The 12,988-nt window shown below is 41.3% G+C and overlaps 1 protein-coding gene across 1 annotated transcript in view; it reads left to right on the top strand.

The window, feature by feature from the left end:
* Positions 1-9,856: 9,856 nt before the first annotated feature.
* Positions 9,857-12,988, top strand: part of LOC135097512 (uncharacterized) — a 39,894-nt gene continuing 36,762 nt past the window's right edge. The window contains exon 1 of the mRNA XM_063999458.1: positions 9,857-9,986. Coding sequence (XP_063855528.1) covers positions 9,926-9,986 — 61 coding nt within the window. The 5' untranslated portion in view covers positions 9,857-9,925. The remainder of the gene's footprint in view (positions 9,987-12,988) is intronic.

The raw sequence follows: 12,988 nt of genomic DNA, 5'->3' as shown, positions 1-12,988 counted from the left end.
ATATAGTGAACTCCAAAGCTGATGTTCTTTTTCTTTGTTAACTGAAAGAAGCCAGTGATGTTAAGATAACAAGCAAAGAGGGATTCCACCAGGCAATGGCAAAGTATTAGGCTGGATATCACTTATGAAATGATGTTGTTTTCCTGTTTAGGCTATATATTGTGATTATGATTTAGGCACTATTCGGTAACTGAAGCTGTCTCGTTTTAAGGTAAAGACAAGCACACACACACGTGTGTGCACTCAAGACAGGTCACCTTACCGCTTCTCCACTTTCTTCCCAAACCTGCTCCTCCCTTTCCCTACCCCATGCCTGAGTCACCCCGCTACCTCTTTTCGCTCCTTTTCCCCTGCCGGTGTGTGTGTGTGTGTGTGTGTGTGTGTTGTCCTGCTTGTCTGTCTACACAGTCACTCATCTGATTTCAAGTTAGTGTAGTTCCTCCTTTGCTCGTTTTCTCTTATCACATGGGCTGACTTTGGCTTGGGGGTCTCTAAACAGGACTTAGGTTGAAAAGAATTCCACGCAGCAACAGCTGCGGTTACAAGATCTTGGAAGTGGTGTGGTGGGTAATCTATCCATGGAAGGGATACCAGCATTAAGCTAAACTCTACATTGGGCATTAAGTTTAAAGTCTAAAATTTGAAGTTGATCTTGAAACTTTGTAATTCATTTCTTACCCTGCTGCCTCCTAAACTCAAACCCATAATATTTCCTTTGATCTCCATCGGTAAGTAAAAGGGCAAGAGCTATGTATGTATGTCCCTACGACCCCCCACCCCCCCACACACACACGACCTCTCTATGTACGGAATTCTTATCAAAATAGATTCATAACTTCAAAGGAAAAGAATATACGGACCTTCGAAGGAAAATTCCTGCCATGACAGCCTTTAGTTGGCTCATATTTGATGCTAATGAAATTGATAGCCTTCCTTCCGTCTTTCTTTCCCTTTTGTTGCTGTCCATTCTCATGCTGACAGGAGCGATTAAAAAGGGCTGTTGCTGTCTCGTCTCAAAGCCTGAATTCACAGAGGATAGGAGGTGGAGTGTGTGTGTGAGAGTTGAACGAGGAGGAGAAGGGGCAGGGAGAAGATAAACTAATGAATGGTGAGAATAAGGAAATGAGAGTGACAGAAGCGCCTACGAAGCGATATAGATAGAGCAGCTGAGGTCGTAAGGAACACTTTGGGACCGTATTTTTTAAACGCTTTGTTCTCTTATAAGTACTGCTTTCAAAGGCCTCGCAGTTTGTTAATCGAACTCTCATGGGCGTTCTTCCCATTGATGGTGCCGAATTACTGGAGAATCCTCGTCAAACTATCACTAGAAGCGAGGAAGCACGATTAGAAATCAGTGGTCGTATTTTAAAACGTCATGTTCTCTCATAAGAACAGTTTTCAAAAGCCACTTAATTCATTATTCAGGTTCTCATATATGTTTTCCTCACTGATTAGCACTGAGCTGCATTACTTTCAGTCTGTCTTAGATGCTCAGGCAGTAGCTTGCCCTGCACCGCTCTGCAGTTCAGCGCAACTGCCGGTTTCCTAACAGTAATGACACTAACCAGTAAGCAGTAACTAATTGCCTGCGAAAAGTTGCAAACTGCCGAGAGCTTGGGTTATGGTACGTGTTGCAAGACAGACCAGTCGGTGACGGCTCTCCCTTATCTCTCTCCTCTGGTCCTCTCTCTCTCTCTCTCTCTCTCTCTCTCTCTCTCTCTCTCTCCTCTCTCTCTCTCTCTCTCTCTCTCTCTCTCTCTCTCTCATTCAGTTTTAAGGTTTTTAATTGCTGAGATATAAGGTTGCTGACTGATTGTTAATGCAAGAGTGCTACGCTGGAATACTGACAAAGAAGAGAGCCAGGATCATACATACCTATAGCGTAAGCCCTCACCAATACTCTCTCTCTCTCTCTCTCTCTCTCTCTCTCTCTCTCTCTCTCTCTCTCTCTCTCTCTCTCTCTCTCTCTCTCTCTCTCTCTTTCATCCACTCCTTCGCAATAAGCCACATGGGAATCTCTCCTGGCCCGAGGACCTAAGTACTTGCATCTCTTTTATGTAACTCTCGGCTCACGCATCCGCCCACTCATCCACATCTCTCTCCACAATATTGCTGTCTACACTCTCCCATTTTTCCTGAGTATTTTTTTTCCTCTGTTCATTCCAAGTTAGAAGACCACAGGTTTATTTCGACCTCTTCTCTTTATCTATGTATTTATTTATTTATTTTTTTCCGGTATAGTACACACACACAGAAAACGGAGCGTGTGAGTGACAGGTGCTTGTTAGTTTGTACTGAGGAACTGGCAGCGTGGCGAGTGGGCTGAAAACCATGGGAGTGATCATGCTCTTACCTGCATATGAGGCAAAAAAAAAAAAAAAAAAAAAAAAAAAGAAAAAAAAAAAACAGCGTCAAAATTTTTTCCTTATTTCTTTTCCCCTCGTGGTGCGCGGAAACACTTGTGGAGATTGTGGCGCTATGTATAGTGATAAACTCACTTCTTTTTTTTTTCCCATGCACTGTTTGCCGGCTGTTCTGTGGGGTTGAAGTATGTATGTATGTATGTATGTATGTCGTGGATTAAGTATACTGCTGTGAGATAGGAAGGAAGTTAGTGAGTGAGGCACTGAGTCATTCAAGTATAAAATGTACGTAGGGAACAGTACGTAGCACATCTAGAGAGAGAGAGAGAGAGAGAGAGAGAGAGAGAGAGAGAGAGAGAGAGAGAGAGAGAGAGAGGAGAGAGAGAGAGAGAGAGAGAGAGAGAAGTTGTGATTTTTTTCTTAGTGCTTTACAGGAAACGAATAAATCCAGAAATCACAATGAATTATCACCAGCACGTCACAGTGCATGATGATGATGATAATGATGATGATAATGATGATGATACTACTGCTGCTGCTATTACTACTGCTACTACTACTACTACTACTACTACTACTACTACTACTACTACTACTAAAATGATGATGATGATAATAATGATAATGACAATAATTAACTTTTTTTCGGCTGAGACAGCGCAATTCCCCTTCCCCACAAAACAAACAAACAAACAAACAAACAAACAAACAAACAAACAAATAGATAAATAAATAAATAAATATAAAAACAATAAGAACAAACACTTCAAAACTCGATGAGCTGCCTGCCTACCCATTCTATTGTACACCACCCGACAGCCTTGGTTGGACCCTCTCTCCCTTCTCCTTTCCCCGCCACCCCTCCCACACCCCCAATTAATATTGCATTATTCACCAGAGAAAGAGGGTCGAGGCACATGGACCAGGGAATAATTTATCGCCTGCAGGAGGACGAACGCTCAGCTTGGTATTGGAGGCACATGTTTTACTGCCGATCCAGAAACGCTGGACACACACACACACACACACACACACACACACAACATTCAGGCCCATTCGTGAGAGCTTTTTTGACCTTACCTCGCTGCCTCCCTCATGCCTCTCGTGTGTGCGTGATGGGAGAAACAGCTAGATAATGCTGCTAATGCTCCTTCCTTACTTTCCCGCACGCTAGCTGAAGATAGAATAATGCTACTACTTCTTCCTCATGCTTCTTGCGTGTGTGTGTGTGTGTGTGTGTGTGTGTGTGTGTGTGTGTGTGTGTGTGTGTGTGTTTGATGGGAGGGAGGGCTAGATAATGCTGCTAATATTCTTCTTTTCCCTCTCTCGCTTTCTCTCATGCTAATTGTGATGATAGAATGATATTACTGCTTCCTCACGCTTCCTAACTGGATGTCTGTTGATAAGGTGCTAGAGTAATGTTCTCTCCTCTATCTCGTTTTTCCTCATGCTTCCTAAATGTGTCTACTGAGAAATAAACAGGATAATGCTCCGTCCTTCCCTCTTTTGCTCCCTTCCATGCTCCTAACTGTGAATATTTGCTTAGGGGGCTATAAGAATGTTCCTCCTTCTATTCCCTTCCCTTGCTGCCCCCTACACGCTCCTAAGTTCCTAACTTGAGTGTGTTTGCCTAGGGATTAGAATGATGGTTCCCAAGCTAATTTACGTGACGCTCCATTTTTGCTTTTATCAGACTTACACGTCTCTTCCCCCCCCCCATCCCCATCCTCCACACCACCAACACACACAGTACATGAACCTGCCCAACACCTCATTAAGCGTCACCGCAGCACAGGTGTGAGACACTAACTTGCAGGTCAGATCAATTGACGTTACGTGGCGTAACGGGTAGCGCTCCTGACTGGGAGGCGGAAGGTCCCATGTTCGATCCCCCAGTAGGTGTTTGTTATTCTGTGGCGAAGCTCCTGCCAAAGATGTATATCGTATGCAGTTCAATCATGTCCACACTATGAAAGTGGTGAAGCTATGTAAATGGTGCAGCTTCTGCAAAAAAAAAAAAAAAATATATATATATATCGTATGCAGTTCAATCATGTCCACACTGTAAAAGCGGTGAAGCTGCTGCCATGTAAATATATATACCATATATATATGTAAATATGTATACCATGTAAATCAAGACCCCTTCAGCGGCTATCACTGTATTGTCTGCTGCCTCTTGATAAATAAACCTGATATTATTATTATTACTATTATTATAATGGAACCAATAGATTCCCTTCGAGTACCGCTTGTATCATTCAGGGAACCAAACCCTCACTGTCGCAGGATACTGACGTGGCGACGGCCTCTCCCCCTCCCTTTAGTGGTTAATACAGTATTTGATGCCTCTGACACCTCGTTCAGATCCTCACCTGCCACCTCTCTCTCTAAGACAATAAGTAATTCACTATTGTTTAAGTACACTTCTGTATAGCGTGATCTATTACATTCCACTGCAAACTTTGGGTTTTCCTGCGATACTCGTAAACCTGAGAAATAACGCTCTATACGATGGCCCTTAACTCAAAATATGTGACAAAACACACACACACACACTCACACACACTCAGGTAGGTGGATAGGTGAATGGACAGTTGGATAGGCGTGTGGGTGATTGAGTGTGTGGATGCGTAGGTGGATGGGTGAGTTGAATGGCTGAGTGGGTGAATTGGTGTGTGAATGTATATTTGGATGGGTGGATAGATGGGTGAGTCGGTGAATCGCTGAGTGGTGGGTAAGTGGAGGATGTGGGTGATGGGATGTGTGGGTGAGGTGTGGATGGTGGGTTTGATGTAGGTGAGTGGATGGATGTGTAAGTGGTTGGGTGGATGAATATGAACGAGTGAGTAGGTTGATAGAAGGTCGGTGGGCAATGGATGGATGGTGAGATGAATTAGTGGGTGGTTGTAGTTGTGGATGGTAGGGTGGATGGGTTGGTAGGTGGATGGTTAGGTGGATATGAGTGGGATGATGGATGATTGAGCGTGGGTGGGTGGGTTAGTAAGAGATGGGTGGGTGGATAGGTGGGTGGCCCCGTAGATAGTGTGCGGTGGATGGTTGGGTGAATGTGGTTGAGTGGCTGCATGGATGGGCTAATGGAGGTGGGTAGATGGGTGAGTGTGAGTCAATGATGGATGGAGTTTTATGGTTGTGGGGTGGGTGGATATGGTTGACTGGTTGAGTGGATGGGTGGATGTGGTTAAGAGTAAGTAGTGGATGAGTTGGTGAACATTATATTGGTGTGTGTGTGTGTGTGTGTGTGTGTGTGTGTGTGGATCTACTTGCTGCCTTCACTAACCCTGTAGTCCAGTCGTCTGAGTCTAGAGGCATTTTGGGGACCAAGTGATTTGAGTACCAAATGTCTCGAGCACCAAACGTCCCGCACACACATCTGTACGTGACATTCCTGTTAGTTTATTTCTTTGGTGGTTGTTTTTTCTTCTGTTTTAATATTTTTTCTATTGTTTATTTATGTTTTGTCCCTTGTTTTTTTGTTCGATGGTAATTTAGTTATTTATTTTTTTGTAGAACGTCAGTAAAACATAAAGGAAAATCTGCCCTCCGTCCTGTAATATTTGGGAAAATGTTAGGCTTTGTAGGATATTATCTCGTCTTACCTCTCGCGCTCCCTCCTTCCTAGGCATTGAAAAAGTGCGGGAAATTTGAAGGTTTATAAATGCACTGGTGTGTGTATGTGTGTGAGTGTTATTGCTAGTTATCTCTCTCTCTCTCTCTCTCTCTCTCTCTCTCTCTCTCTCTCTCTCTCTCTCTCTCTCTCTCTCTCTCTCTCTCTCTCTCTCTCTCTGTCACACACACACACACACACACACACACACACACACTAGTCAATTACTAGTTAAAGATTAATCAGTGAAATAAATACATAACATTATGTTAATAAGTTTTCTAAAAGGAAAAGGAAATACTTGTACTTCCCCTTCCCCCCAACCCAATATTCATGAAATCTTACTGAATTGTTATCTTATGTTATATATATATATATATATATATATATATATATATATATATATATATATATATATATATATATATATATATATATATATATATATATATATATATATATATATATATATAAAATAATGAATGGAGAGTAGACTCTCTCTCTCTCTCTCTCTCTCTCTCTCTCTCTCTCTCTCTCTCTCTCTCTCTCTCTCTCTCTCTCTCTCTCTCTCTCTCTCCAAATTGGGAATTATTCTTCATGTACCATATGGTGCATATATTTTTATTTATTTTTTTATGCATTTTTTACCTTTTTTTTTTATTTCTCTATGTTATTGCAAGTGATACGTGAAGCTTAAAGTACTGTGATATAATGATTAGCAGTGGACTAATTAATTATTCTTTACAGGGTCTGTAACTCCTTACATTTAATTTATGTTAACTTTACTTACATATTTTTTCCTTTAGTTTATGAATGGGAGGAAGGTTTAATATTCATATCTTAAGAGATGCTTACTTTCTTTTCCACATTGCAAGTTTTAGTGATTAATACTCACAAATGTGTATTATTTACTTAATGGTTTGTCAAAACAGGTTGTTTTTGTGTTGCTTTTTTTTTTTTTTTCTCATGCTAGGATGAAGTGTTACTAATGGAGTTTATTTTTTACATTTGTTTTATATATCATTACAGTTTTGAGGGGAGCTTTCTGTTAAATGTTCAAGTGAAAAGCATATTATACTATAGATGATAAAAATTATAGTGTTTATTTTTTTATTTATTTTTTTTAATGCAATGAAATGGAGGGAACATTTAATTGTATATGAATATATTGAATTTATTACCTATTCTTTCCCTAACCTTGAGACAACAGTGGCTAGCTGCTAGTATTAAAGGTACTAATGATTCATCATCTGCCTAAGAAAGACTAACTAATTAGTCGTTTAATTGACTAACCTATGATCCACTTTACTAATATGGTTAGTAGAAGCAGTGAACAGTACGAAGGCATTAGTCAGATATATTTGAGTAAGACCATACTCAGGTTGAGTGCTCAGTTAGTCACAAATTGACTAACATTATGTTAGTCACTGTGACTAATGCTGCCACTCGTTCTAGACCCCATGGGTTTTACTAAGAAAAGTTAGTCAGCACGACTAACTTTGGTTTTGTGTGCGAGAACTATTTACACTGGCCGATCTGTTTTTAGGTTCATCTGATCTGAGGACTGTATGACTTGAGTACCATCCGTCCTAAGTGACTGTAAACTGTAAACCAAGGACAAATACTTGTTACATAAGAACTTTAGTAAACATGGAAAGCTTCAGGAAGCCATCATGCTTACACGTGGCAGTTCCTGTATAAAACATGTCTGCCTTTTCTTGATGTAATCTCATTATGTGCTTTTTAAAGTGATGTTGGGGCGGATGACTTCACGCTTCTCCTTCCTCCTGGTATCCTCCTTACGCTCCCCTAGGAGGCTCCCTCCCCAACAGTTTGTAAGCCACTGGACTAGAATAATGTTCTTTCTTGACCTTCCTTGCAGCCTCACACGCTCCTAACTTCAAATAATGCTTCTTCTTCTCTGGACAAGTTTTCCCTTGGTCACTGGAGTCTGTAATGTGACGTACTCCTACCCCCCCTTTCTCTCTCTCTCTCTCTCTCTCTCTCTCTCTCTCTCTCTCTCTCTCTCTCTCTCTCTCTCTCTCTCTCTCTCTCTCTCTCTCTCTCTCTCCACACACACACACTCCCTAACTCTACGTGCTATCTAAGAGGTTGAACTCTTCACTGTACAGCCCCTGGACAGTTTCTCTCGGTCACTGTTGTAATTTGATGCATAGCTGTGTTCCCCCGTGGCTGGCAAGGTAGGTGTGCTTGTCGAGTGTCTCCCAAGCCTCGTCAGTGACCCAAACTCGCCGCCGCCTCCGAAGTTTTAAGGAGGGAAACCGAAATTGCTTTCAGACGACATCCATTTCTTTTTGGTGTGTGTGTGTGTGTGTGTGTGTGTGTGTGTGTGTGTGTGTGTGTGTGTGTGTGTGTGTGTGTGTGTGTGTGTGTGTGTGTGTGTGCGTGCGCGCGCGCGGTTGCAGCAGCAGCAGCACCACCACCACCACCACTACACACATACACACACAGACAAATGGGCAAATAAATCACTCACTCTGTCAGTCAATCAGTCAATCAGGACATAAACAAACTTTTGAGTAAATAAATTACATAGGTACTCATACAAGACCAAGTGACAGTACTCAATGAAGAAAAAGAAATAAAGAAGAAGAGGAAGAAGAAGAAGAAGAAGAAGAAGAAGAAGAAGAAGAAGAAGAAGAAGAAGAAGAAGAAGAAGAAATAAAAAAAAGTAGATATAATGAAAACGAAGGAAAGATAGAGGAAGGAGATGGGAAGAGACTCAAAGACTACCTATACAATCTTTGGAATAGACAGGAGGAAGAAGAGATCACCTCGTATCTCAGTAATGAACCGCAAGAGAATCGTAATAATCACGCCTGTCACATACCATCGCCACACTAACGTCACACCAACACGCACACAACCTTTTCATCACACGGGTACAATCAATGCCTCTTCCCCCGATCCCGTAACCTAACACAGCAGCAGCAATACCTCCAGGAATTGTGTAAATGCACGTACGAAAGTGTTCTAATAATAACTAAGGTGCGCATGGCAGTTTTGAGTTCACAGCGCGGAGTCGATCGGGATACGACTCGTATATACTACAAAGACTGCTGCTGGCTGCTTCCGATCGCTGTAATCCGCCGACGCTGTACAAGACGTGCCCTTCTTGGTGGATCTTGCTCCCTCGTTGGCTGGCTCGCTCGCTCGCTCACTCGCCTGCTTGCTTCCTTGCGTTCATCCATCCATTCAGAGCTCTCGCCTCCCACAGATTATTTCCCACAGACTTCCTCCTCCTCCTCCTCCTCCTCCTGCAGGTTTTCATTATTCTTCTGGCAGCTCATTATACGTACAGGTATTCTGGGAAATTAGTAACGATGGTTTTAATTACAGTCTCTCTCTCTCTCTCTCTCTCTCTCTCTCTCTCTCTCTCTCTCTCTCTCTCTCTCTCTCTCTCTCTCTTGGTTTTCATTAATCTAATTTTTTTTATTTATTTATTTTATATTTTTATTGTATTAACAAGTTTATAGTTTTGTGTTTTCTATTTTTTATGCAATTTGAAGTAAGCAGTGTTATTGTTGTTGTTGTTGGTAGAGGTGGTAGTGACAGTGGTGGTGGTAACAGTAGAAATTGTAGTTAAAATAGCCCTGAGATTAAAAGCCGCAGTAGCAGTTACAGCAACAACAAAACAACAACAACAACAACAACAACAACAACAACAACATCAAAACACTACTACTACTACTACTACTACTACTACTACTACTACTACTACTACTACTACTACTACTAATAATAATAATAATAATAATAATACCATCACCACCACCACTACCACCATCACCCACAACAACGCGGCATCTCAGCATTTCATCTCCCCATTCTTCCCTTCCTCCCTCAGCCATCCATCCATCCATCTATCCAGCCAGCCAGCCAGCCACCTAGCTAGCCAGTGTGCGTGTGCTTCATGTCGAGTCTCCTAGGCGTGGTAACTCCGGTGGCGGTTCTACTGCACGTCTTCATCTCAGGTATGTCAGTCAGTCCGCTCTACATTCCCGCATTAATCCCTTCTGCATGAGGACCAAGGATGTGTTTGTGAGTCAGGAGGTATGGTTGTAAAATGAATTATAAAACAATCTCCTTGACTAATGTTTTCTTTATCTGTTATTATTATTACTGTTATTTATTTATTTATTTATACATTTATTCATTTTTTTACTACAATCTGTTTCACCAAAAGCCACAATTAAGACACCGGAGAACACAGGGACGTGGTAACATTGCCACTGACCGATGTTCTCACTCGCTGATTGGCCTACATATTCCCACCTTGTTTTCAGAAAGTGAAGCATATTTAGTTTCTTACCACCAAAACCATTACTGCATTGTAAGATACCAAATTATTTTGATGTGGATCATAGGGTATCTTAAAATCAAATAATGATCTGGGTAGAAATACAACGTTAGGTTGCCGCTCGTTTCAAAACAGAACGGGAATAAGTAGACTAAGCAACGAGTGACAGTACCAGTCAGCGGCAATGTTATCATCTCCGCGTGTCCTTAAATAACTGCACGTGACTTGGTGACACTAACGCTTGGTCAGGAGGTGCTGTGAACTTATCAAAAAAACCCAGCTGTAACCTCAATGAACGTTTCCCTTTGCGTCTCACAACACAAGGAGGCAGTCACAACCTGCCCTCTAAAGACAACTCTCTTTCTTCACACTAAACTACATGCACCTAATGACACACATCATACTCTCAAAATTCTAAACCGCTTTTGACTCTGTTTGGAGACCGGCACCTCAGTGAGGCCTTTTTTTTCCTTTTTATATAAATTTGTTGCCCCTGGCCGGTGCCCCTCCTACATTAAAAAAAAAAAAAAAATAATAATAATCAGTATAGAGAAATGATATCTAGCAATAAAGTAAAAATAATGTAAGGCTTCATAACTAACGACCAAAAAGCCACGGAACTAGTGAAAAATTTTACCTCTGAAGAGTCTATTGCATTAATATTAGATACCTGAGGGCGAGCCGTGAACAGTTTTAAAATTTGAGGAGAAAAATTGTACCTTTTCAAGAGGCCAGTGGGTGAAATATCAAATGACCGTAATGGGATGTAGCGCGTATGTTAAATGATTTTTTTTTTTTTTCCCGCGGAGTGTAAGTAAGCTGCCTTAGATCAGTCGAGAAAACTACATCTTTGCCGAGTTTTTCGAATAAATATTTCGTTGGATGTATGTAAATTGAGTTATTTTCATAGCATGGTGTGGAATATGAATCCCTCTTTCTCCCTCTCCCTCTCTCTCTCTCTCTCTCTCTCTCTCTCTCTCTCTCCTCTCTCTCTCTCTCTCTCTCTCTCTCTCTCTCTAAGCCGTTGATGTTCTTATTTTACCACCGAAGTTCAGCTGCTATGCTTTCCTTGTTTCCTGCAGTTAGTGTGTCTACACGCACCGAGGCCCAGCGACCTGTATTCCTAAATGTTTCCACATCTTATCTCGACAACTTTTTAGCACGCTCTACTGGAAATTATTATTTTTTTAGGGATATTTTCATGATTCTGATAGTTTAACGAGAATCCTGCGTCACTAGGGAGTCTTCAGGGGTGTTTTCATGATTCTAGCTTGTGATAGTCTAACAAGAATCCTGCACCATGGGAAGTTTTCAAGGGTCTTTCTTCCATGATTCTAGTGACAATTTAAGAAGAATCGTGCATCGTTGTTTAGTTTTCAAGGGAAAGGAAAAACCTGTAGTTTCACCGCCTCACCTGGAGAGAAAATTGAATCAAATACGAAAGTAATAATTTTCTTACTTAAGATAAATGAATAGATAAATACACACTAAGAAGTACATTTTGTGATGATTTAGCAAAACATGTCATCATTTCAACTTTTTATTTTTTTCTAATTTTATTTATATGTAAGGAATATTTAAGGCTCTTTTTGACACGTTGCTCACCAAACCTCTGGGGAAAACAGAATTCTTGCTATCTTCCTGTCTATAATCTTTCCTATTTACAACCATTATCCTTTCCCTTACCATATCTTTACATATCTTTCTCCTTCACCTCTCCTCTTACATCCTTCCCTTTCCGTCGGAGTCTCTCTCTCTCTCTCTCTCTCTCTCTCTCTCTCTCTCTCTCTCTCTCTCTCTCTCTCCGCTCGCCACCTTGAGATGCAGCGACTCGTAAAAGCGAGAAGCGAGCGAAAGGAGACATGCATTAATTTTGTTTCTTCTGGTTCGGATTCTCGACTCACTGAGCTGCACAGGTCGCCGAGAGGCAAGGAGAGCGATCCCATTGTCTTCAGCATATATAAATTAAAGACGCGGGTAAATTTGCATTTCCAGCCTTACCCTTTACCCTTTCTCTTTTCACACAGCCAACAGGACTGACGTAAGAACACAGGACAAACTGTAGGAAGCCAGGAGAGGAGACCTATACGTGGCAGTCTGATTGTAACGCTTATTGTGTCCACCTGTCATAGCTATCCATAAATTCACCTGGTCTCCTTTTAAGCCTCCGTACTGAATCTGCACAAACATCATGATTACAGAGTCCGTCAATATTCCAGTCTTCTACCACTCTGCGTATCTGGGAGTCAATTTATTCTTAGCTCATATTTATAAATCTAACTTCCTTGTCGTATCTCGAGTACTCATCCTAAAGACCTTTATATAGTGAGATAAGCATATAACGAAGCGAGAAAACAAGGGGAGGTACAAGAATCCACCAGGACTACACGTGGCACTTCTTTTATAAAACATGCCTGCCTATTTCCATCTATCTAACACAGTGGTTCATTGGTGGTATGTGGTGCGCGAACACTTCTGGGAAGAATATATGTTTTGCGTGTTTGCTTTACTGTAGTGCTATGATTTTTTTTTTCAAGTGTAATATTAAGTAATTATTTATTATTGCTAGTTAATAAGTGTAGAATGTTTATGCAAATCATGCATTATACACTATACACTATACATACATTATACACTATACATACACGCGCACACTCACACACATCTAGCAATTCC

The sequence above is a fragment of the Scylla paramamosain genome, chromosome 4, assembly GCF_035594125.1.
Source record: "Scylla paramamosain isolate STU-SP2022 chromosome 4, ASM3559412v1, whole genome shotgun sequence".
Classification (NCBI taxonomy): Eukaryota; Metazoa; Arthropoda; class Malacostraca; order Decapoda; family Portunidae; genus Scylla; species Scylla paramamosain.
Note: the sequence above shows the minus strand (reverse complement) of the source record. Positions and strands in the feature narration are given on the sequence as shown.